At 32.4% G+C, this 26,382-nt stretch overlaps 1 protein-coding gene across 1 annotated transcript in view; it reads right to left on the reverse strand.

Moving 5' to 3' along the window:
- Positions 1-327: 327 nt before the first annotated feature.
- The window catches only part of LOC139756069 (protein turtle homolog B-like), a 176,203-nt gene continuing 150,148 nt past the window's right edge, over positions 328-26,382 (reverse strand). The window contains 2 exon segments of the mRNA XM_071675081.1: positions 328-4,238; positions 9,170-9,249. Of these exon segments, the coding sequence (XP_071531182.1) occupies positions 4,116-4,238; positions 9,170-9,249 (203 nt within the window). The 3' untranslated portion in view covers positions 328-4,115.

The following is a 26,382-nucleotide window of genomic DNA, read 5'->3' on the forward strand; positions in this document are numbered from 1 at the left end:
TTAAAAAGAAAAGTAAAAAATGATAAGGCAAGATATCTTAAGCTTTCACCATCTCTTAAAAATCCCTCTGTATTTTTTTGTGTGTGTGAACTTTTGTGGTAAAGAAAGTAAAACTAATGAACCGGTTTTTAGGAGACTTTGTAGTTAAAACTCAGATGCTGATTAAGAATATTAACTGACAGGTTTTTGAGAATAAAGATTAAAGATAAGGTCAGAAGTGTGAGACCTTTGCTGGACGAACAAAACGCCGTTGTTTCTTTGATAAGACGGATAGCTTGATGCTAATTTTTTTTTTTTGACTGTCCAACTCACACACACACACACACACACACACACACACACACACACACACACACACACACACACACACACACACACACACACACACACACACAGGCTAGCTGTCTACCTATCATTATCCAGACATGATGTTTGACGGGATGGTTTGTGAAATGTTTCCTCTCTTCTGTGTTAAGAGAAGAGACTAATGACATTGTTGGACAAGATCGTAAGGTGTTAGTTTCAAATATTTGAGGTTTTTGGAAGCTCGATTTTACATACATATATATATAAATATTTCTGTATTTTACCTTCAAGTCTTGATTCCTTGTCTGCATTTCTGAAAACATTACCAGTACATCTAGTACATGTATTCAAGGAGAAACAGTCCTCACTTGTAAAAATTCATTTATTTTTTTGGGGGAGGAGGAGGCGAGATATTTTCCAGTATATAAGCAATTGTATTATTATGTACAGGAAATAAATCACTGAAAATATATTCTTATCAGAGAGCCATATTGAAAGGAGAGTAATGAACGATGCGTCGTCATTCCATATAATGGTGTGATCCGGTGATAGGATAACTCTGGGAACGTCCCATCAATTTTGGGATATCGACAGATCTCTCATGCAAAAAAAAAAAATAAATAAATAAATATGAATAAATAAACATTGAAAAAAAAACATAATTCAGGATAGCTTTTCTTAAAAAAAGAATTTACAACAGATAACATATATATGTATATATATATATTTAGATTTTTTTTTATATTTTCATTGGCTGAACACATCAGAATTTCACATGGCATAGATATTATGTATATATATATATTTTGTTGTATTCCTTTTTATGACTTTTTTTTTTTCCAATGACACCAACGTCTTCATTATGTATATAAAACTAAAACATACCATTGAATCCATACAAAATCTTATGATGTAGACCTACAGAAGACTACTCAAGGCAGCATGTACAGGATCATCTACAGTATGTACACTCAGAGAACCACACACACACACACACACACACACACACACACACACACACACACACACACACACACACACACACACACACACACACACACGTACACATACGTACACATACACATTCACACACACACGGTGCAGATCGAGAACCTGTAACGCCACCCAGCCTGTAGCTGTAACACCACCCAGCTTGTGCCTGTAACAGTATCCAGCCTATAGCTGTAACACCACTAAACTGTAGCTGTAACACTACCCAGTCTGTAGCTATAACGCCATACCACTTGTAGGTGTTGTTTTACCATACCTTTTTAGCTGTAATACCACCTAACCTGTAGCTGTAACTGTATCACATCTCTAGATGTAAAAACCACCACCTCTGTTGCTGTAACACCACCCAGCCTGTGGCTGTATCACCGTCCGTCCTGGAGCCTGTAACACCAACCAGTCTGTAGCTGTAACACAATCTAACCTGGAGCCTGTAACACCAACCAGACTGTAGCTGTAACACAATCTAACCTGGAGCCTGTAACACCAACCAGACTGTAGCTGTAACACAATCTAACCTGGAACCTGTACCACCAACTAGACTGTAGCTGGGATGCGCCACCCATCATATCTGTAACACCATTCAACCTGCAGGTGTAACACCGTTCAACCTGTAGTTATAACATACCCAACCCATAGCTGTAACTCCATTTAACCTGTAGAGCTGTAACACCGCCCAACCTATACATGTAGCACCAATCAGCCTGTAGCTCCTAACACCACCCAGTCTATAGCATCTAACACAACCCCAGGCTGTGGCATCTACTACCATCACAACCTGTAGGTGTATAAAAAAAAAAATACAGAACCTCTCCCACCTACAACCTTTCCTTGTTCGTCACATTAGGAAACCAGCTCCCGGCCTGCAAAGCATACGTTGACGTGACCTGGTAACCTGGGGATGTTTTGACACACTGGACTTCCTTCTCTTTCTTTGCTCTTGGGATCCTTTGGGTAAACGAGAGTCCTTCCTTTTCCAGCCATTCGCTATGGACCATTGACTGACGTAGGGCGGCTGGCAGCGAGATCCCGTGGTGGCCTGTGCGCCTATGATGCGTCTGGTCATGATCGTACGTTGAGAGATCCGATAGCGTGTATGGAGTATTGAGAATCAGCTGCGTGTGTGTGTGGGATCCTCCAAATATCACTTGTAATCTTCCCCCCGTTGCTTAAGCTTTCGGTAGCGTGTTCTATATTTCTTTACACAAATGGGCATATAGACAGCTTACTTTCAGTTGGTTAGCTGTAAGACAAATCATAAATGAAAAGGTTATGAAAGAATAATGGAGAATTGTGTCGAAAAATGCCTGATTGTAAGCGCTCTCTTGTTACCGTGTCCAGTTCATGATCACATTCCATTCTCATAGGAGCAGATTCGTCGGTGGGCACCAGTCAGGCCCAGTGGTGTTGGCCTACAAAACACTCCCTTCCTCCTGCTTTTTCCCTGACAGGATGTTGAGGACTGCAAATGTTTCTGTTAGATAATAGCTTAACCGTTCATCATACACCGAATATCGTCAGACGTTCATCATATACCGAATATCGTCAGACGTTCATCATATACCGAATATCGTCAGACGTTTCCACCATATACCGAATATCGTCAGACGTTTCCACCATATACCGAATATCGTCAGACGTTCATCATATACCGAATATCGTCAGACGTTCATTATATACCGAATATCGTCAGACGTTTCCACCATATACCGAATGCCGCCAGAATTTGTCTCTGATCGACGTCTTCGTCAACACACGATACCATCCATGCCTGTGAGGACACTGCTGCCCACGAGAGAGAGAGAGAGAGAGAGAGAGAGAGAGAGAGAGAGAGAGAGAGAGAGAGAGAGAGAGGAGCCCACGGCTCATCTCTTTTCTCTCTCTCCGAGGTGTTGAGGAGGTGGAGAAGATTGAAGGCATCTCTCAGGAGTACCAAGAGAGTGGAGAGGGCTAAGAGTTTCTGTTTTAGCCGTCGAGGACGTCGAGAAGACTGAAGACACACTCTCTCTCTCTCTCTCTCTCTCTCTCTCTCTCTCTCTCTCTCTCTCTCTCTCTCTCTCTCTCTCTCTCTCTGTAGCACTGAGGGCGTGGAAAAGGCCGAGGACTTCTTTGGAATGTCGAGTGTCCACTTCTCTTCTTTTAAGCTCGCGCCAGTGCAACGTAAAGAAAATGGGATTTCACAGATTTTCAAACACTGAATGAGAACAGATGATGATGTTGATGATCTTAACCTTTAAGCATCGTGGCGCAGCCGTCCATTTATTCCCAGAAGGAGCACAGAGTCCGCACACCAAGTTACATTACACTAAAGTAGTACAGTAAGAGGAAGGTGGTTTGTTGGATATACGGGCCTCCTCTCCCTTTTGCAGGTTAAGCCAGTGTGTGTGTGTGTGTGTGTGTGTGTTGAGGGAGGTTGGGCTTAGCTCTTCCACAACCATAGGAGCTCCCGTGCTCGTGTGGCCTGAGTTCCCCAGGTGGGTGTGAGCTTGGGCGTGGATCACGTGGGCTTCTTCCTCCTCCTCCTCGTCTTCCCACAGAAACACTAGTCCTTGGGGGCGGGTGTGTGTGTGTGTGTGTGTGGTTGTGTGGGTGGACATGACCTATACAGCCCAGGCTGGGTGGATATGGGCGTGGTTTACAGTCATCCATCCGACCTTTACAGGTTCGCGTGTCCTAGGAAAGTGTGTGTGTATGTGTGTGTGTGTGTGTGTGTGTGGAGGGGGGAGGTGGCGTGGCGTACAGCCTCCCGAGCTGCAGCTAAACGTGCCCCAGGCGGGTGGACGTGGCCTTACAGCCCACAGTTACACAAAGCTCTCGTCGTGACCCAGGTGGTGAGGACTGCTCGTGTCTCTGTAAACCCCTCGACCACCTGTTCCGTTGGGAGCCAGCTGGGTAGCCTCTTTCGACCCCGATTGACCTATGACCTGCAGGAAGAGAAAGCAAACGATCATAGGTGGAATGATATTGGTGGTTAAAAGAAAGGTTAGACGACGTGCAAGTATATAGGAAGCAAAATGATCTAGGTCTGTACATCTTATTTTGTGATGAACAAATGATATACATGAAGATGGGAATGTCTAGGTATTATTACTATTATCATTATTATTATATATATACATATAAAGGCTAAAACCACATTTCAAGGATACATGATGATGTATCTCCAAATCCAAAATAAAGTTACAACTTTCAAAAGCTCTTCTCATTTGGAATAACATCAGAAACGGAGAGAACCCAGGGCAAGTTATGTATACATCTCAGTGAGGTCTTGCCCAAAACACGACCTCTCCCGTTACCAGACCTATCATGACGTGTTACCCTTCCAAGTTGGATGAGGTTACTTTACTCCTGGAAGAGTAGATGGGGATTCTTAATCATTAGGCAGGTCAAGGTGTCATGATAGGTTTGGTAACGGGTGAGGTTCAGTCAGGGGAAGATCTTACATGTAGTGAGTACCGTTGCTCTCGACCCAGAACCAGTAATAGTGTCCATTTCGGTTGGAGAGTCCCCTCTTCCATATCTAGTATTGCTAAAGACGATTTTCAGCACAGTTTGGATCCTTTATGGCTAAACCTATCTCAGTGGTTTTTCAACTGTTCTAGAATTATAGTATTTGATACCTTATATTAATAATAAGAAAATAACATAGTCGAGTGAGAGGGAAAACAGCCAAAATGCGATGCTCATTTCAGTTGCTTGCATTGCGTTCAAACTATTGCATATGAACTCGCTAAAAAGGATTAAGGGGCAAAGTCAGTCTCTAGGTCTGATGTGTGAACACAATCCAATCCCATACTTCAAGCCTTGTATAATTTGATATTCGTTTTCTTTTTTTTTTTTAGATCTCTTAACAGTACATTGTTGACGATGTAACGGGTGACCAAAGATACTTATCAAAAGATTATTTTGTACACTAAAGTTTGAATCTGTCCATGAAAGATCATGCACGCCAAAATTTTTAGGTTTCGCTTTCCAGGGCTATAAGAGGGTAATTTTGCTCGATTTATTTGACAACTAGACCAAAAATAGGATCTCTGCACGATTTTTACAGTTCAGTGCTACACGCACACCGTAGGCCAAATTGCTGCTCTGCTGTTACACGTAGGCCAGACAGCATCGATAGGCCAAAACGTGTGAGCTGTACCAAGCGGACCTGAAACATGCTGATAAGGAGTGCGTATCTTGGAATTCTTAACTCTGGGCGTAGGGAAAACCTTCGAATCCCAAGTGCCGGATGAATTCAGTGATAACAGAAAAGTGAGAAGGAAGTCCGTGAAGAGAAAGAGATTTCTGTTTACCAAAAGTGAAAGAAGTGAAAAGGTAGGTTCCTCATGTCGCATGTAATGCTCACGAGAAGGTAATGGTAATCAAATGGGTTGACGTCAAGAAAATTGAGTCACCCCATAAAAGAAAATGGACTAGCTAATGAGGAAAACTACTAGGATTATAGAAAATGTACTGAAGGTCCCACACTATCCAGGATTCACTAGTGTAGATGCGGGATGGCCTCTAATTCTACATGTGGGTTTGACCTTCCACATCGTGCATTCGGCACAGCTACAGTGACATGACTGTGCTGTAGTTCATTGCCAGACGGGGGAGGTGAGGTCTTCATCGTCCAGGTAAACCATAGGTTAGGCTCGTGTGTGTTCATGATTTATGTACGTGAAATGTAACTGTATGGATGTATGTGTGTGTAGCCTGTCAGTAATACGCACCACCAGCTTCTCGTGACCATCCTACGTCTTGTGCCTCTTTGATATCACCCTAAATTATCATTTATGATTACCATCATCATTATCATTTAATCACAATATTATGACCTATATGAATAGCCAGTTTCACGACAGGAGAGAGAGAGAGAGAGAGAGAGAGAGAGAGAGAGAGAGAGAGAGAGAGAGAGAGAGAGAGAGAGAGAGAGAGAGAGAGAGATTCATCAAAAAATTAGGCAAATTGCACTGAAAATCATCACCAGAACCGAACTTTTGATTATAATGAGGGTCATCTCCACAACATTTTGTCGACAACTACCTGCTATTAACCTCTAGGCCAGTAATGTCCGGCTTGCTGAGGCTATTTCAGCAAAAAATGGGGCAGAGTAACAACAAAATATTAAAATGTTTTTTCCCCACTCAAAAAAAATATCATATGATATCTGTGTGCATTTGTAGTTCGTTTGAGCTCACCCATATATATATATATATATATATATATATATATATATATATATATATATATATATATATATATATATATATATATATATATATATATAATTTTCTTTTTTCGTGCATATTCGCCATTTCCCGCATTTGCGAGGTAACGTTAAGAACAGAGGACTGAGCCTTCGAGGGAATATCCTCGCTTGGCCCCACTCTCTGTTCCTTTTCTTTTGGAAAATTAAAAAAGCGAGAGGAGAGGATTTCCAGCCCCCGTTTCCTCTCCATTTAGACGCCTTCTACGATATGCAGGGAGTACGTGGGAAGTATTCTTTCTCCTATATATATATATATATATATATATATATTTTTTTTTTTTTTTTTTTTTTTTTTTTTTTTTTTTTATACTTTGTCGCTGTCTCCCGCGTTTGCGAGGTAGCGCAAGGAAACAGACGAAAGAAATGGCCCAACCCCCCCCATACACATGTACATACACACGTCCACACACGCAAATATACATACCTACACAGCTTTCCATGGTTTACCCCAGACGCTTCACATGCCTTGATTCAATCCACTGACAGCACGTCAACCCCTGTATACCACATCGCTCCAATTTACTCTATTCCTTGCCCTCCTTTCACCCTCCTGCATGTTCAGGCCCCGATCACACAAAATCCTTTTCACTCCATCTTTCCACCTCCAATTTGGTCTCCCTCTTCTCCTCGTTCCCTCCACCTCCGACACATATATCCTCTTGGTCAATCTTTCCTCACTCATTCTCTCCATGTGCCCAAACCACTTCAAAACACCCTCTTCTGCTCTCTCAACCACGCTCTTTTTATTTCCACACATCTCTCTTACCCTTACGTTACTTACTCGATCAAACCACCTCACACCACACATTGTCCTCAAACATCTCATTTCCAGCACATCCATCCTCCTACGCACAACTCTATCCATAGCCCACGCCTCGCAACCATACAACATTGTTGGAACCACTATTCCTTCAAACATACCCATTTTTGCTTTCCGGGATAATATATATATATATATATATATATATATATATATATATATATATATATATATATATATATATATATATATATATATATATATATATATATATATATATATATATCACGTGGTCGTAAAATTACTATCTGTTATATCGACTCACCGTCTTCAAAGCGTAAGAAGAAGGTTCATATACGTGTAATGTCTACATTAAGCGTGTCTGTACATAGCCAAAAGTCTAGTCTAGTATATTTTATGTCGTGGCTTGAGTACAAATATGAATTATAACGGGATATGAACAATTATAGAAAGAAAAGGAGACAGTTTGCATGATAAGCGATTGGCTACTGTGAAAATTTTATCCTCTTCAGGAAATACTACCGTAGTTTTAAAGCAGAAAATGAAAATGAAAAAAAAATAAACCAATCCTTTGATATCAAGGATGTTATTCATGTAAAGACGGATGCCGTCTGTTGTAAATCAATGCTATGTGTGTGGACAAGACGATCCGACACCTCAGGACACGCACCTGTGAACACCTTGTACTAACACGAGCCAATTGGCTAATCGACCAGCCCCTTCCTGAGTGACACGTAATCATGCTCGAGACGAAGACCAACTCAGTGTTGGGAGCGCGTTTCTCTCTGCTGGCTAGTAGCTCCTCGAACAGCGAACTGTTAATACTTGGATACCCTTCAGTCCTACATGAAGAAACCTAGCATATGTAACAATGAGGAATCCACAGGGGTACTTGCGTTTTTGATTAGATTTACACAAGCAGATTTGGGCCATCAGGGCCCGCGTCTATTACCTCCTCCGGAGGGCTAGAAATCACATCATACGTATACCATAGACTTCTGGAAAGCAGACCTGTTCAGATGGCCTCTGAATGTAGACTTCCACTGAGCCGTGGCTCCTTCAGCCTCTGAATGTAGACTTCCACTGAGCCGTGGCTCCTTCAACCACTCATCCATGCCAATTTCTTCTTATCTCCCATATTACTCGCACAACCTTGTCGATCACCAGTCACATATTATCTCAAAAGTGCATGACCCCCAGCAGCTAGCAATTTCAATCCTTCCGAAGAAGTGGATGAATCATTGATATCTGTGCATGGGGGTTAGTCATCCTGCGTGAGGCAACTCTCGTGGCGTGCTTACAATCAGAAGTCAAGCAGGACTGCCTCTTTATTATACAAATGAGAATGATCAAATTTTCGCTTTTGTGTATTCAACTGTGGATAGTAGGATCTCGGTCGTGACTAGTGACGTATTGTTACTTCATCCTATGTATGCAATGCATGAATGTATTTTATGTAAGGTAGGTTCATAGTCTTCTTTTAGATATGCTATAGAAGAATTGTCCTCTTCTCTTTCCTTGTACTTGAACATGTGGAAATTTGTGATAATTGTATTTTCACTCAGTTGACATTTTTAGATTAGATTGACTTTACGCTTTACACAGACATTAATAATTTTACATTTTACAAATTTGCTAGCATTTACGCTCTCTCTCTCTCTCTCTCTCTCTCTCTCTCTCTCTCTCTCTCTCTCTCTCTCTCTCTCTCTCTCTCTCTCTCTCTCTCTCTCTCTCTCTCTCTCTCTCTCTCTCTCTCTCCTACTACTACTACTACTACTACTACTACTACTACTACTACTACTACTACTACTACTTACCGTGCTGTGTGTGTAAGACGGAGGTCGTCTCGTTGGAATGATTTCAGGACATTTCTGGCCCTCTAGAAGTTGTGCTGTTTCTGTAAGGGGAAGAAAATGAAGACGCATTAGCTTACAATGTTTTGTTATAACATCTTGGTAACAGGTTTATGTCTGGACGGTTCTGCATGAACGTGTGATGTAAAGTTTTGGGAAAAAGTGTTTATTATGAGCCATATTTAGTGCCGTTACGTTTTTACATTTTTTCATCCTCATTTTCACTTTTTTATGGATTATCATTCTTTTTTTTTACATTAATCCTTCTAATGTTTATCATCATGCTTGTGGGTATTATCATCCCTATCGCTATCCCTCTGTTATCATTATGCTTAAATGTATTGTCATCCTTGTCACCATAGCCTCCTCAACACTATCAATATCATCTCTAATCCTACCACCACTACCATCACTTCTCGCCGTCATAGTGAAGGTCATCACCAGGATCCGACACGAGAGAATCAGTTGTCCATATTCTCAATTATGTCTTAAACCTGCTTCATCAAACTGGCCGCCAGCGTTTCCAGGAACTCGAGTTAATCTTCCTCCCACACCCTCCAGGTGATGATGTGATCATCAACAGGGGAGCAGTATCTACAACCTATTGATACGTTTTATTATTCCGCTTTCTTTACTCGTCAAAAATGGAGAATGGATGTGTTTGGCAAGTATTTGCTAAGAAAATTGCCGTGTGTGGCTCCCTTGTTGATATGGATCGTGTGGCCTTGACCTTTCTTGACCTTTCGAAGGCAAAATTGCGTACCTGACCAGAGGATATTGAGGTGGACTTATGATGACACAAGACATTGTAATCTTATATTTATCTCTCTAGATATCTGGCAGACATTCACACAACATAGCTATAAATAAGGAAAACAGATAATCGATAAAGCGATAACGATTGCTTTACTACCGGGTCCGCCGTAAGTTATGATAACATGATTGACATACAGGTCCATAGAACCACCACCTCAGCTGACGTAGTCGCTGTACCTTCTTGTCATCATTGAGGTCATTATATCATAGCCTTGGATTTTTCTTGATTTTTTAAAAAAATAGATTTTCTTGAAATTTTCAGCATAGATACTTTTGTGTATGCTGAATACGAATCTGTGGTCAGAATCTAAAAATTCGTTTAATTAGTCGAGTAATTAGCATTTAAATTTTATCATGATTAGTCCAGGTGCTAATTATAAGCATTGATATTATGAATCATAGTCTTTTGACTCCAAATACTGAAATACCATATAAAATAACATCTATACACAAATTTTCATTAAAATCTGAGGAAGTTGAAAATCTGCGCAAAAAAAATGCAAGGCCTTGGATTTTTCTTTTTCTTTTTATATAACAGATTTTCTTGAAATTCTTATGATAGATACTTTTGTGTATGGTGAATACGAATCTGTGATCAAAATTTAAAAATTCGTATAATCGAGTAATTAGCATTTAGATTTTATCATAATTAGTCCAGGTGCTAATTAAACGGGTTAATATTATGAATCACAGTCTTTTGACTCTAAATACTTAAATACCATATAAAATAACATCTATACGCAGATTATCATTAAAATCTGAGGAAGTTGAAAATCTGAGCAAAAAAGATCCTAGGCTATAGTCTAGGATTTTTCTTGATTTTTTTTTGAAGAATAGATTTTCTAGAAATAATCAGCATAGATACTATTGTGGATGCTAAATGCGAATTTAAGGTCAAAATCTAAAAACTCCTATAATTAGTCGAGTAATTAGGATTTAGATTTTATAATTAGTCCATGTGCTAATTATAAGAGTTAATATTATGAATCATATTCTTTTGACTCCAAATTCTGAAATACCATATAAAATGACATCTAAACACAAATTTTCATTAAAATCTGAGGAAGTTGAAAATCTGAGCAAAAAAAATGGAAGGCTATGGTCTTGGATTTTTCTTGATTTTTAAAAAAAAATAGATTTTCTTGAAATAATCAGCATAGATACTTTTGTGTATGCTGAATACGAATCTGTGGTCAAAATCTGAAAATTCGTATAATTAGTCAAATAATTAGCATTAAAATTTTATCATAATTAGTCCAGGTGCTAATTAAAAGGGTTAATATTATGAATCACAATTTTTTGACTCCAAATACTGAAATACCATATAAAATAACATCTATACACAGAATTTCATTAAAATCTGAGGAACTTGAAAATCTGAGCAAAAATGGATTTTTTTTATTTTTTAAAAAAATAGATTTTCTTGAAATAATCAGCATAGATACTTTTGTGTATGCTGAATACGAATCTGTGGTCAAAATCTAAAAATTCGTATAATTAGTCGAGTAATTAGCATTTAAGTTTTATAATTAGTCCAGGTGCTAATTAAAAGGGTTAATATTATGAATCACAGTCTTTTGACTCCAAATACTGAAATACCATATAAAATAACATCTATACACAAATTTTCATTAAAATCTGAGGAAGTTGAAAATCTGAGCAAAAAAAATGCAGGCTATGCCTTGGATTTTTCTTGATTTTTTGAAAAAATAGATTTTCTTGAAATTCTCAGCATAGATACTTTTGTGTATGCTGAATACGAATCTGTGGTCAAAATCTAAAAATTCGTATAATTAGTCGAGTAATTAGCATTTAGATTTTATCATAATTAGTCCAGGTGCTAATTAAAAGGGTTAATATTATGAATCACAGTCTTTTGACTCTAAATACTTAAATACCATATAAAATAACATCTATACACAGATTTTCATTAAAATCTGAGGAAGTTGAAAATCTGAGCAAAAAAAATGCAGGCTATGCCTTGGATTTTTCTTGATTTTTTTGAAAAAATAGATTTTCTTGAAATTTCAGCATAGATACTTTTGTGTATGCTGAATACGAATCTGTGGTCAAAATCTAAAAATTCGTATAATTAGTCGAGTAATTAGCATTTAAATTTTATCATAATTAGTCCAGGTGCTAATTAAAAGGGTTAATATTATGAATCATAGTCTTTTGACTCCAAATACTGAAATACTATATAAAATAACATCTATACACAAATTTTCATTAAAATCTGAGGAAGTTGAAAATCTGAGCAAAAAAAAATGCAAGGCTATGGCCTTGGATTTTTCTTGATTTTTTTGAAAAAATAGATTTTCTTGAAATTATCAGCATAGATACTTTTGTGTATGCTGAATACGAATCTGTGGTCAAAATCTAAAAATTCGTATAGTTAGTCGAGTAATTAGCATTTAGATTTTATCATAATTAGTCCAGGTGCTAATTAAAAGGGTTAATATTATGAATCACAGTCTTTTGACTCCAAATACTTAAATACCATATAAAATAACATCTATACACAGATTTTCATTAAAATCTGAGGAAGTTGAAAATCTGAGCAAAAAAAATGCCAGGCTATGGCCTTGGATTTTGCTTGATTTTTTGAAAAAATAGATTTTCTTGAAATTCTCAGCATAGATACTTTTGTGTATGCTGAATACCAATCTGTGGTCAAAATAAAAAAACTCGAATAATTAGTCGAGTAATTAGCATTTAGATTTTATCATAATTAGTCCAGGTGCTAATTAAAAGGGTTGATATCATGAATCACAGTCTTTTGACTCCAAATACTGAAATACCATATAAAATAACATCTATACACAGATTTTCATTAAAATCTGAGGAAGTTGAAAATCTGAGCAAAAAAAATGCCAGGCTATAGCCTTGGATTTTTCTTGATTTTTTGAAAAAATAGATTTTCTTGAAATAATCAGCATAGATACTTTTGTGTATGCTGAATACGAATCTGTGGTGAAAATCTAAAAATTCGTATACTTAGGCAAATAATTAGCATTTAAATTTTATCATAATTAGTCCAGGTGCTAATTAAAAGGGTTAATATTATGAATCACAATCTTTTGACTCCAAATACTGAAATACCATATAAAATAACATCTATACACAGAATTTCATTAAAATCTGAGGAACTTGAAAATCTGAGCAAAATGGATTTTTCTTGATTTTTTAGAAAATAGATTTTCCTGAAATAATCAGCATAGATACTTTTGTGTATGCTGAATACGAATCTGTGGTCAAAATCTAGAAACTCGTATAATTAGTCGAGTAAGTAGCATTTAAATTTTATAATTAGTCCAGGTGCTAATTATAAGGATTGATATTATGAATCATAGTCTTTTGACTCCAAATACTGAAATACCATATAAAATAACATCTATACCAAATTTTCATTAAAATCTGAGGAAGTTGAAAATCTGCGCAAAAAAAATGCAATTTTTATATTATGAATCATAGTCTTTGACTCCAAATACTGAAATACCATATAAAATAACATCTATACACAAATTTTCATTAAAATCTGAGGAAGTTGAACATCTGAGCAAAAAAAATGCAAGGCTATATTGGATTTTTCATGATTTTTTTGATGAAATAGATTTTCTTGAAAGTTTCAGCATAGATACTTTTGTGTATGCTGAATACGAATTTGTGGTCAAAATCTAAAAACTCCTATAATTAGTCGAGTAATTAGCATTTAGATTTTATCATAATTAGTCCAGGTGCTAATTATAAGGGTTAATATTATGAATCATAGTCTTTTGACTCCAAATACTGAAATATCATATAAAATAACAGCTAAACACAAATTTTCATTAAAATCTGAGGAAGTTGAAAATCTGAACAAAAAAATGGAAGGCTATTATGGCCTTGGATTTTTCTTGATTTTTTTGAAAAAATAGATTTTCTTGAAAGTATCAGCATAGATACTTTTGTGTATACTGAATACGAATCTGTGGTCAAAATCTAAAAATTCGTATAATTAGTCGAGTAATTAGCATTTAAATTTTATAATTAGTCCAGGTGCTAATTATAAGGATTGATATTGTGAATCATAGTCTTTTGACTCCAAATACTGAAATACCATATAAAATAACATCTATACACAGATTTTCATTAAAATCTGAGGAAGTTGAAAATCTGAGCAAAAAAAATGCAAGGCTATAGCCTTGGATTTTTCTTGATTTTTTTGAAAAAATAGATTTTCTTGAAATAATCAGCATAGATACTTTTGTGTATGCTGAATACGAATCTGTGGTCAAAATCTAAAAATTCGTATAATTAGTCGAGTAATTAGCATTTAGATTTTATAATTAGTCCAGGTGCTAATTAAAAGGGTTAATATTATGAATCACAGTCTTTTGACTCCAAATACTTAAATACCATATAAAATAACATCTATACACAGATTTTCATTAAAATCTGAGGAAGTTGAAAATCTGAGCAAAAAAATGCCAGGCTATAGCCTTGGATTTTTCTTGATTTTTTTGAAAAAATAGATTTTCTTGAAATTATCAGCATAGATACTTTTGTGTATGCTGAATGCGAATTTGTGGTCAAAATCTAAAAACTCCCATAATTAGTCGAGTAATTAGCATTTAGATTTTATCATAATTAGTCCAGGTGCTAATTATAAGGGTTAATATTATGAATCATAGTCTTTTGACTCCAAATACTGAAATACCATATAAATAACATCTATACACAGAATTTTCATTAAAATCTGAGGAAGTTGAAAATCTGAGCAAAAAAAAATGCCTTGGATTTTTCTTGATTTTTTTGAAAAAATAGATTTTCTTGAAATACTCAGCATAGATACTTTTGTGTATGCTGAATACGAATCTGTGGTCAAAATCTAAAAATTCGTATAATTAGTCGAGTAATTAGCATTTAAATTTTATCATATTAGTCCAGGTGCTAATTAAAAGGGTTAATATTATGAATCACAGTCTTTTGACTCCAAATACTTAAATACCATATAAAATAACATCTATACACAGATTTTCATTAAAATCTGAGGAAGTTGAAAATATGAGCAAAAAAAATGCCAGGCTATAGCCTTGGATTTTGCTTGATTTTTTGAAAAAATAGATTTTCTTGAAATTCTCAGCATAGATACTTTTGTGTATGCTGAATACCAATCTGTGGTCAAAATAAAAAAACTCGAATAATTAGTCGAGTAATTAGCATTTAGATTTTATCATAATTAGTCCAGGTGCTAATTAAAAGGGTTGATATCATGAATCATAGTCTTTTGACTCCAAATACTGAAATACCATATAAAATAACATCTATACACAGATTTTCATTAAAATCTGAGGAAGTTGAAAATATGAGCAAAAAAAATGCCAGGCTATAGCCTTGGATTTTTCTTGATTTTTTGAAAAAATAGATTTTCTTGAAATTTTCAGCATAGATACTTTTGTGTATGCTGAATACGAATCTGTGGTCAAAATCTAAAAATTCGTATAATTAGTCGAGTAATTAGCATTTAAATTTTATCATAATTAGTCCAGGTGCTAATTAAAAGGGTTAATATTATGAATCACAGTCTTTTGACTCCAAATACTTAAATACCATATAAAATAACATCTATACACAGATTTTCATTAAAATCTGAGGAAGTTGAAAATCTGAGCAAAAAAAATGCCTTGGATTTTTCTTGATTTTTTGAAAAAATAGATTTTCTTGAAATTTCAGCATAGATACTTTTGTGTATGCTGAATACGAATCTGTGGTCAAAATAAAAAAACTCGAATAATTAGTCGAGTAATTAGCATTTAAATTTTATCATAATTAGTCCAGGTGCTAATTAAAAGGGTTAATATTATGAATCATAGTCTTTTGACTCCAAATACTGAAATACTATATAAAATGACATCTATACACAAATTTTCATTAAAATCTGGGGAAGTTGAAAATCTGAGCAAAAAAAAAGGCTATTGCCTTGGATTTTTCTTGATTTTTTTGAAAAAATAGATTTTCTTGAAATATTTAGCATAGATACTTTTGTGTATGCTGAATACGAATCTGTGGTCAAAATCTAAAAATTCGTATAATTAGTCGAGTAATTAGCATTTAAATTTTATCATAATTAGTCCAGGTGCTAATTAAAAGGGTTAATATTATGAATCACAGTTTTTGACTACAAATACTTAAATACCATATAAAATAACATCTATACACAGATTTTCATTAAAATCTGAGGAAGTTGAAAATCTGAGCAAAAAATGCCAGGCTATAGCTGGATTTTTCTTGATTTTTTTGAAAAAATAGATTTTCTTGAAAGTTTCAGCATAGATACTTTTGTGTATGCTGAATACGAATCTGTGGTCAAAATCTAAAAACTCGTATAATTAGTCGAGTAATTAGCATTTAGATTTTATCATAATTAGTCCAGGTGCTAATTAAAAGGGTTAATATTATGAATCACAGTCTTTTGACTCCAAATACTTAAATACCATATAAAATAACATCTATACACAGATTTTCATTAAAATCTGAGGAAGTTGAAAATCTGAGCAAAAAAAATCCTAGGCTTATATATATAGTCTTGGATTTTTCTTGATTTTTTTGAAAAAATAGATTTTCTTGAAATAATCAGCATAGATACTTTTGTGTATGCTGAATACGAATCTGTGGTCAAAATCTAAAAATTCGTATAATTAGTCGAGTAATTAGCATTTAAATTTTATAATTAGTCCAGGTGCTAATTAAAAGGGTTAATATTATGAATCACAGTTTTATGACACCAAATACTTAAATACCATATAAGATAACATCTATACACAGATTTTCATTAAAATATGAGGAAGTTGAAAATCTGAGCAAAAAAAATGGATTTTTCATGATTTTTTTGAAGAGTTAGATTTTCTTGAAAGTTTCAGCATAGTTACTTTTGTGTATGCTGAATACGAATTTGTGGTCAAAATATAAAAACTCCTATAATTAGTCGAGTAATTAGCATTTAGATTTTATCATAATTAGTCCAGGTGCTAATTAAAAGGGTTAATATCATGAATCACAGTCTTTTGACTCCAAATACTGAAATACCATATAAAATAACATCTATACACAGATTTTCATTAAAATCTGAGGAAGTTGAAAATCTGAGAAAAAAAAATGCCAGGCTATAGCCTTGGATTTTTCTTGATTTTTTTGAAAAAATAGATTTTCTTGAAATTTCAGCATAGATACTTTTGTGTATGCTAAATACGAATCTTTGGTCAAAGTAAAAAAACTCGAATAATTAGTCGAGTAATTAGCATTTAAATTTTATCATAATTAGTCCAGGTGCTAATTAAAAGGGTTAATATTATGAATCACAGTCTTTTGACTCCAAATACTGAAATACATATAAAATAACATCTATACACAGATTTTCATTAAAATCTGAGGAAGTTGAAAATCTGAGCAAAAAAAATGCAGGCTATAGCCTTGGATTTTTCTTGATTTTTTGAAAAAATAGATTTTCTTGAAATAATCACCATAGGTACTTTTGTGTATGCTGAATACGAATCTGTGGTCAAAATCTAAAATTTCGTATAATTAGTCGAGTAATTAGCATTTAGATTTTATCATAATTAGTCCAGGTGCTAATTAAAAGGGTTAATATTCTGAATCACAGTCTTTTGACTCTAAATACTTAAATACCATATAAAATAACATCTATACAGAAATTTTCATTAAAATCTGAGGAAGTTTAAAATCTGACCAAAAAAAATGCCAGGCTATGGCCTTGGATTTTTTTTGATTTTTTGAAAAAATAGATTTTCTTGAAATAATCAGCATAGATACTTTTGTGTATACTGAATACGAATCTGTGGTCAAAATCTAAAAATTCGTATAATTAGTCGAGTAATTAGCATTTAAATTTTATAATTAGTCCAGGTGCTAATTAAAAGGGATAATATTATGAATCACAGTTTAATGACACCAAACACTTAAATACCATATAAAATAACATCTATACACAGATTTTCATTAAAATCTGAGGAAGTTGAAAATCTGAGCAAAAAAAATGCCAGGCTATAGCCTTGGATTTTTCTTGATTTTTTGAAAAAATAGATTTTCTTGAAATTCTCAGCATAGATACTTTTGTGTATGCTGAATACCAATCTGTGGTCAAAATAAAAAACTCGAATAATTGGTCGAGTAATTAGCATTTAAATTTTATCATAATTAGTCCAGGTGCTAATTAAAAGGGTTAATATTATGAATCATAGTCTTTTGACTCCAAATACTGAAATACTATATAAAATGACATCTATACACAAATTTTCATTAAAATCTGAGGAAGTTGAAAATCTGAGCAAAAAAAATGCCAGGCTATAGCCTTGGATTTTTCTTGATTTTTTGAAAAAATAGATTTTCTTGAAATTTTCAGCATAGATACTTTTGTGTATGCTGAATACCAATCTGTGGTCAAAATAAAAAAACTCGAATAATTAGTCGAGTAATTAGCATTTAAATTTTATCATAATTAGTCCAGGTGCTAATTAAAAGGGTTAATATCATGAATCACAGTCTTTTGACTCCAAATACTGAAATACCATATAAAATAACATCTATACACAGATTTTCATTAAAATCTGAGGAAGTTGAAAATCTGAGCAAAAAAAATGCCAGGCTATAGCCTTGGATTTTTCTTGATTTTTTGAAAAAATAGATTTTCTTGAAATTTTCAGCATAGATAATTTTGTGTATGCTAAATACGAATCTGTGGTCAAAATTAAAAAACTCGAATAATTAGTCGAGTAATTAGCATTTAAATTTTATCATAATTAGTCCAGGTGCTAATTAAAAGGGTTAATATTATGAATCATAGTCTTTTGACTCCAAATACTTAAATACCATATAAAATAACATCTATACACAGATTTTCATTAAAATCTGAGGAAGTTGAAAATCTGAGCAAAAAAAATGCCAGGCTATAGCCTTGGATTTTTCTTGATTTTTTGAAAAAATAGATTTTCTTGAAATTTTCAGCATAGATACTTTTGTGTATGCTGAATACGAATCTGTGGTCAAAATCTAAAAATTCGTATAATTAGTCGAGTAATTAGCATTTAGATTTTATAATTAGTCCAGGTGCAAATTAAAGGGGTTAATATTATGAATCACAGTCTTTTGACTCTAAATACTTAAATACCATATAAAGTAACATCTATACTTAGATTTTCATTAAAATCTGAGGAAGTTGAAAATTTGAGCAAAAAAGATCCTAGGATCCTAGTCTTAGATTAAAAAATAATTAGTCGAGTAATTAGCATTTAGATTTTCTAATTAGTCCAGGTGCTAATTATAAGGGTTAATATTATGATTCATAGTCTTTTGAATCCAAATACTGAAATACCATATAAAATAACATCTATAGAGAAATTTTCATTAGAATCTGAGGAAGTTGAAAATCTGAGCAAAAAAAAAATGCTAGGGTATGGCCTTGGATTTTTCTTGATTTTTTTGAAAAAATAGATTTTCTTGAAATAATCAGCATAGATACTTTTGTGTATGTTGAATACGAATATGTGGTCAAAATCTAAAAATTCGTATAATTAGTTGAGTAATTAGCATTTTAATTTTATAATTAGTCCCGGTGCTAATTAAAAGTTAATATTATGAATCACAGTTTTATGACACCAAATACTTAAATACCATATAAAATAACATCTATACACAGATTTTCATTAAAAGAAGAGGAAGTTGAATATCTGAGGAAAAAAATGCAAGGCTCTATTGGATTTTTCATGATTTTTTTGAAGAAATAGATTTTCTTGAAAGTTTCAGCATAGATACTTTTGTGTATGCTGAATATGAATTTGTGGTCAAAATCTAAAAACTCCTATAGTAAGTCGAGTATTTAGCATTTAAATTTTATCATTAGTCACGGTGCTAATTATAAGGGTTAATATTATGAATCATAGTCTTTTGACTCCAAATACTGAAATACCATATAAAATGACATCTAAACACAAATTTTCATTAAAATCTGAGGAAGTTGAAAATCTGAGCAAAAAAATGGAAGGTTACTATGGCCTTGGATTTTTCTTGATTTTTTTGAAAAAATAGATTTTCTTGAAATAATCAGCATAGATACTTTTGTGTATACTGAATACGAATCTGTGGTCAAAATCTAAAAATTCCTATAATTAGTCGAGTAAATAGCATGTAAAGTTTATCATAATTAGTCCAGGTGCTAATTAAAAGGGTTAATATTTTGAATCACAGTCTTTTAACTCTAAATACTTAAATACCATATAAAATAACATCTATACGCAGATTTTCATTAAAATCTGAGGAAGTTGAAAATCTGAGCAAAATAGATCCTAGGCTTGGATTTTTCTTATTTTTTTTTGAAAAATAGATTTTCTTGAAATAATCAGCATAGATGCTTTTGTGGATGCTGAATGCGAATTTGTGATCAAAATCTAAAAACTCCTATAATTAGTCGAGTAATTAGCATTTAGATTTTATCATAATTAGTCCAGTTGCTAATTATAAGGGTTAATATTATGAATCATAGTGTTTTGACTGCAAATACTGAAATACCATATAAAATAACATCTAAACACAAATTTTCATTAAAATCTGAGGAAGTTGAAAATCTGAGCAAAAAAAATGCCAGGCTATAGCCTTGGATTTTTCTTGATTTTTTGAAAAATAGATTTTCTTGAAATTTTCAGCATAGATACTTTTGTGTATGCTAAATACGAATCTGTGGTCAAAATAAAAAAACTCGAATAATTAGTCGAGTAATTAGCATTTAAATTTTATCATAATTAGTCCAGGTGCTAATTAAAAGGGTTAATATTATGAATCACAGTCTTTTGACTCCAAATACTTAAATACCATATAAAATAACATCTATACACAGATTTTCATTAAAATCTGAGGAAGTTGAAAATCTGAGCAAAAAAATGCCAGGCTATAGCCTTGGATTTTTCTTGATTTTTTGAAAAAATAGATTTTCTTGAAATTTCAGCATAGATACTTTTGTGTATGCTAAATACGAATCTTTGGTCAAAATAAAAAAAAAACTCGATAATTAGTCGAGTAATTAGCATTTAGATTTTATCATAATTAGTCCAGGTGCTAATTAAAAGGGTTAATATTATGAATCACAGTCTTTTGACTCCAAATACTTAAATACCATATAAAATAACATCTATACACAGATTTTCATTAAAATCTGAGGAAGTTGAAAATCTGAGAAAAAAAAGATCCTTGGATTATTCTTGATTTTTTTGAAAAAATAGGTTTTCTTGAAATAATCAGCGTAGATACTTTTATGTATATTGAATACGAATCTGTGGTCAAAATCTATAAATTCGTATAATTAGTCGAGTAATTAGCATTTAAAATTTATGATAATTAGTCCAGGTGCTAATTATAAGGGTTAATATTGTGAATCATAATATTTTTACTCCAAATACTGAAATACCATATGAAATAACATCTATGCAGAAATTTTCATTAAAATCTGAGGAAGTTGAAAATCTGACCAAAAAAAATGCAAGGATTTTTCTTGATTTTTTTGAAAAAATTGATTTTCTTGAAATAATCAGCATAGATACTTTTGTGTATGCTGAATACGAATCTGTGGTCAAAATCTAAAAATTCGTATAATTAGTCGAGTAATTAGCATTTAAATTTTATCATAATTAGTCCAGGTGCTAATTAAAAGGGTTAATATTATGAATCACAGTCTTTTGACTCCAAATACTGAAATACCATATGAAATAACATCTATACACAGATTTTCATTAAAATCTGAGGAAGTTGAAAATCTGAGCAAAAAATGCAAGGCTTTTGGATTTTTCTTGATTTTTTAAAAAATAGATTTTCTTGAAATAATCAGCATAGATACTTTTGTGTATGCTGAATACGAATCTGTGGTCAAAATCTAAAAACTCCTATAATTAGTCGAGTAATTAGCATTTAGATTTTATCATAATTAGTCCAGGTGCTAATTATAAGGATTGATATTATGAATCATAGTCTTTTGACTCCAAATACTGAAATACCATATAAAATAACATCTATACACAGATTTTCATTAAAATCTAGGAAGTTGAAAATCTGAGCAAAAAAAATGCAAGGCTATAGCCTGGGATTTCTCTTGATTTTTTTGATAAAATAGATTTTCTTGAAATTATCAGCCTAGATACTTTTGTCTATGCTGAATACGAATCTGTGGTCAAAATATAAAAATTCGTATAATTAGTCGAGTAATTAGCATTTAGATTTTATCATAATTAGTCCAGGTGCTAATTAAAAGGGTTAATATTATGAATTACAGTCTTTTGACTCTAAATACTTAAATACCATATAAAATAACATCTATACAGAAGTTTTCATTAAAATCTGAGGAAGTTGAAAATCTGAGCAAAAAAGATCCTTGGATTTTTCTTGATTTTTTTGAAAAAATAGATTTTCTTGAAATAATCAGCATAGATACTTTTGTGTATACTGAATACGAATCTGTGGTCAAAATCTAAAAATTCGTATAATTAGTCGAGTAATTAGCATTTCAATTTTATCATAATTAGTCCAGGTGCTAATTAAAAGGGTTAATATTATGAATCAATGTTTTATGACACCAAATACTTAAATACCATATAAAATAACATCTATACACAGATTATCATTAAAATATGAGGAAGTTGAAAATCTGAGCAAAAAAAATGCAAGGATTTTTCATGATTTTTTTGAAGAAATAGATTTTCTTGAAAGTTTCAGCATAGATACTTTTGTGTATGCTGAATACGAATTTGTGGTCAAAATCTAAAAAATCCTATAATTAGTCGAGTAATTAACATTTAGATTTTATCATAATTAGTCCAGGTGCTAATTATAAGGGTTAATATTATGATTCATAGTCTTTTGACTCCAAATCCTGAAATACCATATAAAATAACATCTATACACAAATTTTCATTAAAATCTGAGAAAGTTGAAAATCTGACCAAAAAAAAATGCCAGGCTATGGCCTTAGATTTTTCTTGATTTTTTTGAAAAAATAGATTTTCTTGAAATAATTAGCATAGATACTTTTGTGTATGCTGAATACGAATATGTGGTCAAAATCTAAAAATTCGTATAATTAGGCAAATAATTAGCATTTAAATTTTATCATAATTAGTCCAGGTGCTAATTATAAGGGTTGATATTATGAATCATAGTCTTTTGACTCCAAATACTGAAATACCATATAAAATAACATCTATACACAGAATTTTCATTAAAATCTGAGGAAGTTGAAAATCTGACAAAAAAAAATGCAGGCTATGGCCTTGGATTTTTCTTGATTTTTTTGAAAAAATAGATTTTCTTGAAATAATCAGCATAGATACTTTTGTGTATGCTGAATACGAATCTGTGGTCAAAATCTAAAAATTCGTATAATTAGTCGAGTAATTAGCATTTAGATTTTATCATAATTAGTCCAGGTGCTAATTAAAAGGGTTAATATTATGAATCAAAGTTTTATGACACCAAATACTTAAATACCATATAAAATAACATCTATACACAGATTTTCATTAAAATATGAGGAAGTTGAAAATCTGAGCAAAAAAAATGCAAGGATTTTTCATGATTTTTTTGAAGAAATAGATTTTCTTGAAAGTTTCAGCATAGATACTTTTGTGTATGCTGAATACGAATTTGTGGTCAAAATCTAAAAACTCCTATAATTAGTCGAGTAATTAGGCATTTAGATTTTATCATAATTAGTCCAGGTGCTAATTATAAGGGTTAATATTATGATTCATAGTCTTTTGACTCCAAATCCTGAAATACCATATAAAATAACATCTATACACAAATTTTCATTAAAATCTGAGGAAGTTGAAAATCTGACCAAAAAAAATGCCAGGCTATGGCCTTGGATTTTTCTTGATTTTTTTGAAAAAATAGATTTTCTTGAAATAATCAGCATAGATACTTTTGTGTATGCTGAATACGAATATGTGGTCAAAATCTAAAAATTCGTATAATTAGTCGAGTAATTAGCATTTAAATTTTATAATTAGTCCAGGTGCTAATTAAAATGGTTAATATTATGAATCACAGTTTTATGACACCAAATACTTAAATACCATATAAAATGACATCTATACACAGATTTTCATTAAAATATGAGGAAGTTAAAAATCTGAGCAAAAAAAATGCAAGGCTATATTGGATTTATCATGATTTTTTTTGAAGAAATAGATTTTCTTGAAAGTTTCATCATAGATACTTTTGTGTATGCTGAATACGAATTTGTGGTCAAAATCTAAAAACTCCTATAATTAGTCGAGTAATTAGCATTTAGATTTTATCATAATTAGTCCAGGTGCTAATTATAAGGGTTAATATTATGATTCATAGTCTTTTGACTCCAAATACTGAAATACCATATAAAATAACATCTAAACACAAATTTTCATTAAAATCTGAGGAAGTTGAAAATCTGAGAAAAAAAAATTGAAGGCTATGGTCTTGGATTTTTCTTGATTTTTTTGAGAAAATAGATTTTCTTGAAATAATCAGCATAGTTACTTTTGTGTATGCTGAATACGAATCTGTTGTCAAAATCTAAAAATTCGTATAATTAGTCGAGTAATTAGCATTTAAATTTTATAATTAGTCCAGGTGCTAATTAAAAGGGTTAATATTATGAATCACAGATTTATGACACCAAATACTTAAATACCATATAAAATACCATCTATACACAGATTTTCATTAGAATATGAGGAAGTTAAAAATCTGAGCAAAAAAAATGCAAGGCTATATTGGATTTTTCATGATTTTTTTTAAGAAATAGATTTTCTTGAAAGTTTCATCATTGATAGTTTTGTGTATGCTGAATACGAATTTGTGGTCAAAATCTTAAAACTCTTATAATTAGTCGAATAATTAGCATTTAGATTATATAATTAGTCCAGGTGCTAATTATAAGGGTTAATATTATGAATCATAGTCTTTTGACTCCAAATACTGAAATACCATATAAAATAACATCTAAACACAAATTTTCATTAAAATCTGAGGAAGTAGAAAATCTGAGAAAAAAAATGGAAGGCTATGGTCTTGGATTTTTCTTGATTTTTTTTTAAAAATAGATTTTCTTGAAATAATCAGCATAGATACTTATGTGTATGCTGAATACGAATCTGTGGTCAAAATCTATAATAATTAGTCGAGTAATTAGCATTTAAATTTTATCATAATTAGTCCAGGTGCTAATTATAAGGATTGATATTATGAATCATAGTCTTTTGACTCCAAATACTGAAATACCATATAAAATAACATCTATACAGAAATTTTAATTAAAATCTAAGGAAGTTGAAAATCTGCGCAAAAAAAATGCAAGGCTATAGCCTTGGATTTCTCTTGATTTTTTTTGATAAAATAGATTTTCTTGAAATAATCAGCCTAGATACTTTTGTGTATGCTGAATACGAATCTGTGGTCAAAATATAAAAATTCGTATAATTAGTCGAGTAATTAGCATTTAGATTTTATCATAATTAGTCCAGGTGCTAATTAAAAGGGTTAATATTATGAATTACAGTCTTTTGACTCTAAATACTTAAATACCATATAAAATAACATCTATACAGAAGTTTTCATTAAAATCTGAGGAAGTTGAAAATCTGAGCAAAAAAGATCTTTGGATTTTTCTTGATTTTTTTGAAAAAATAGATTTTCTTGAAATAATCAGCATAGATACTTTTGTGTATACTGAATACGAATCTGTGGTCAAAATCTAAAAATTCGTATAATTAGTCGAGTAATTAGCATTTAAATTTTATCATAATTAGTCCAGGTGCTAATTATAAGCATTGATATTGTGAATCATAGTCTTTTGACTACTAATACTGAAATACCATATAAAATAACATCTATACAGAAATTTTCATTAAAATCTGAGGAAGTTGAAAATCTGACCAAAAAAAAATGCAAGGCTATGGCCTTGGATTTTTCTTGATTTTTTTGAAAAAATAGATTTTCTTGAAATAATCAGCATAGATACTTTTGTCTATGCTGAATGCGAATATGTGGTCAAAATCTAAAAATTCGTATAATTAGTCGAGTAATTAGCATTTAGATTTTATCATAATTAGTCCAGGTGCTAATTAAAAGGGTTAATATTATGAATCAAAGTTTTATGACACCAAATACTTAAATACCATATAAAATAACATCTATACACAGATTTTCATTAAAATATGAGGAAGTTGAAAATCTGAGCAAAAAAAATGCAAGGATTTTTCATGATTTTTTTGAAGAAATAAATTTTCTTGAAAGTTTCAGCATAGATACTTTTGTGTATGCTGAATACGAATTTGTGG

Source organism: Panulirus ornatus, chromosome 20, assembly GCF_036320965.1.
Source record: "Panulirus ornatus isolate Po-2019 chromosome 20, ASM3632096v1, whole genome shotgun sequence".
In the NCBI taxonomy this organism is placed as follows: domain Eukaryota; kingdom Metazoa; phylum Arthropoda; class Malacostraca; order Decapoda; family Palinuridae; genus Panulirus; species Panulirus ornatus.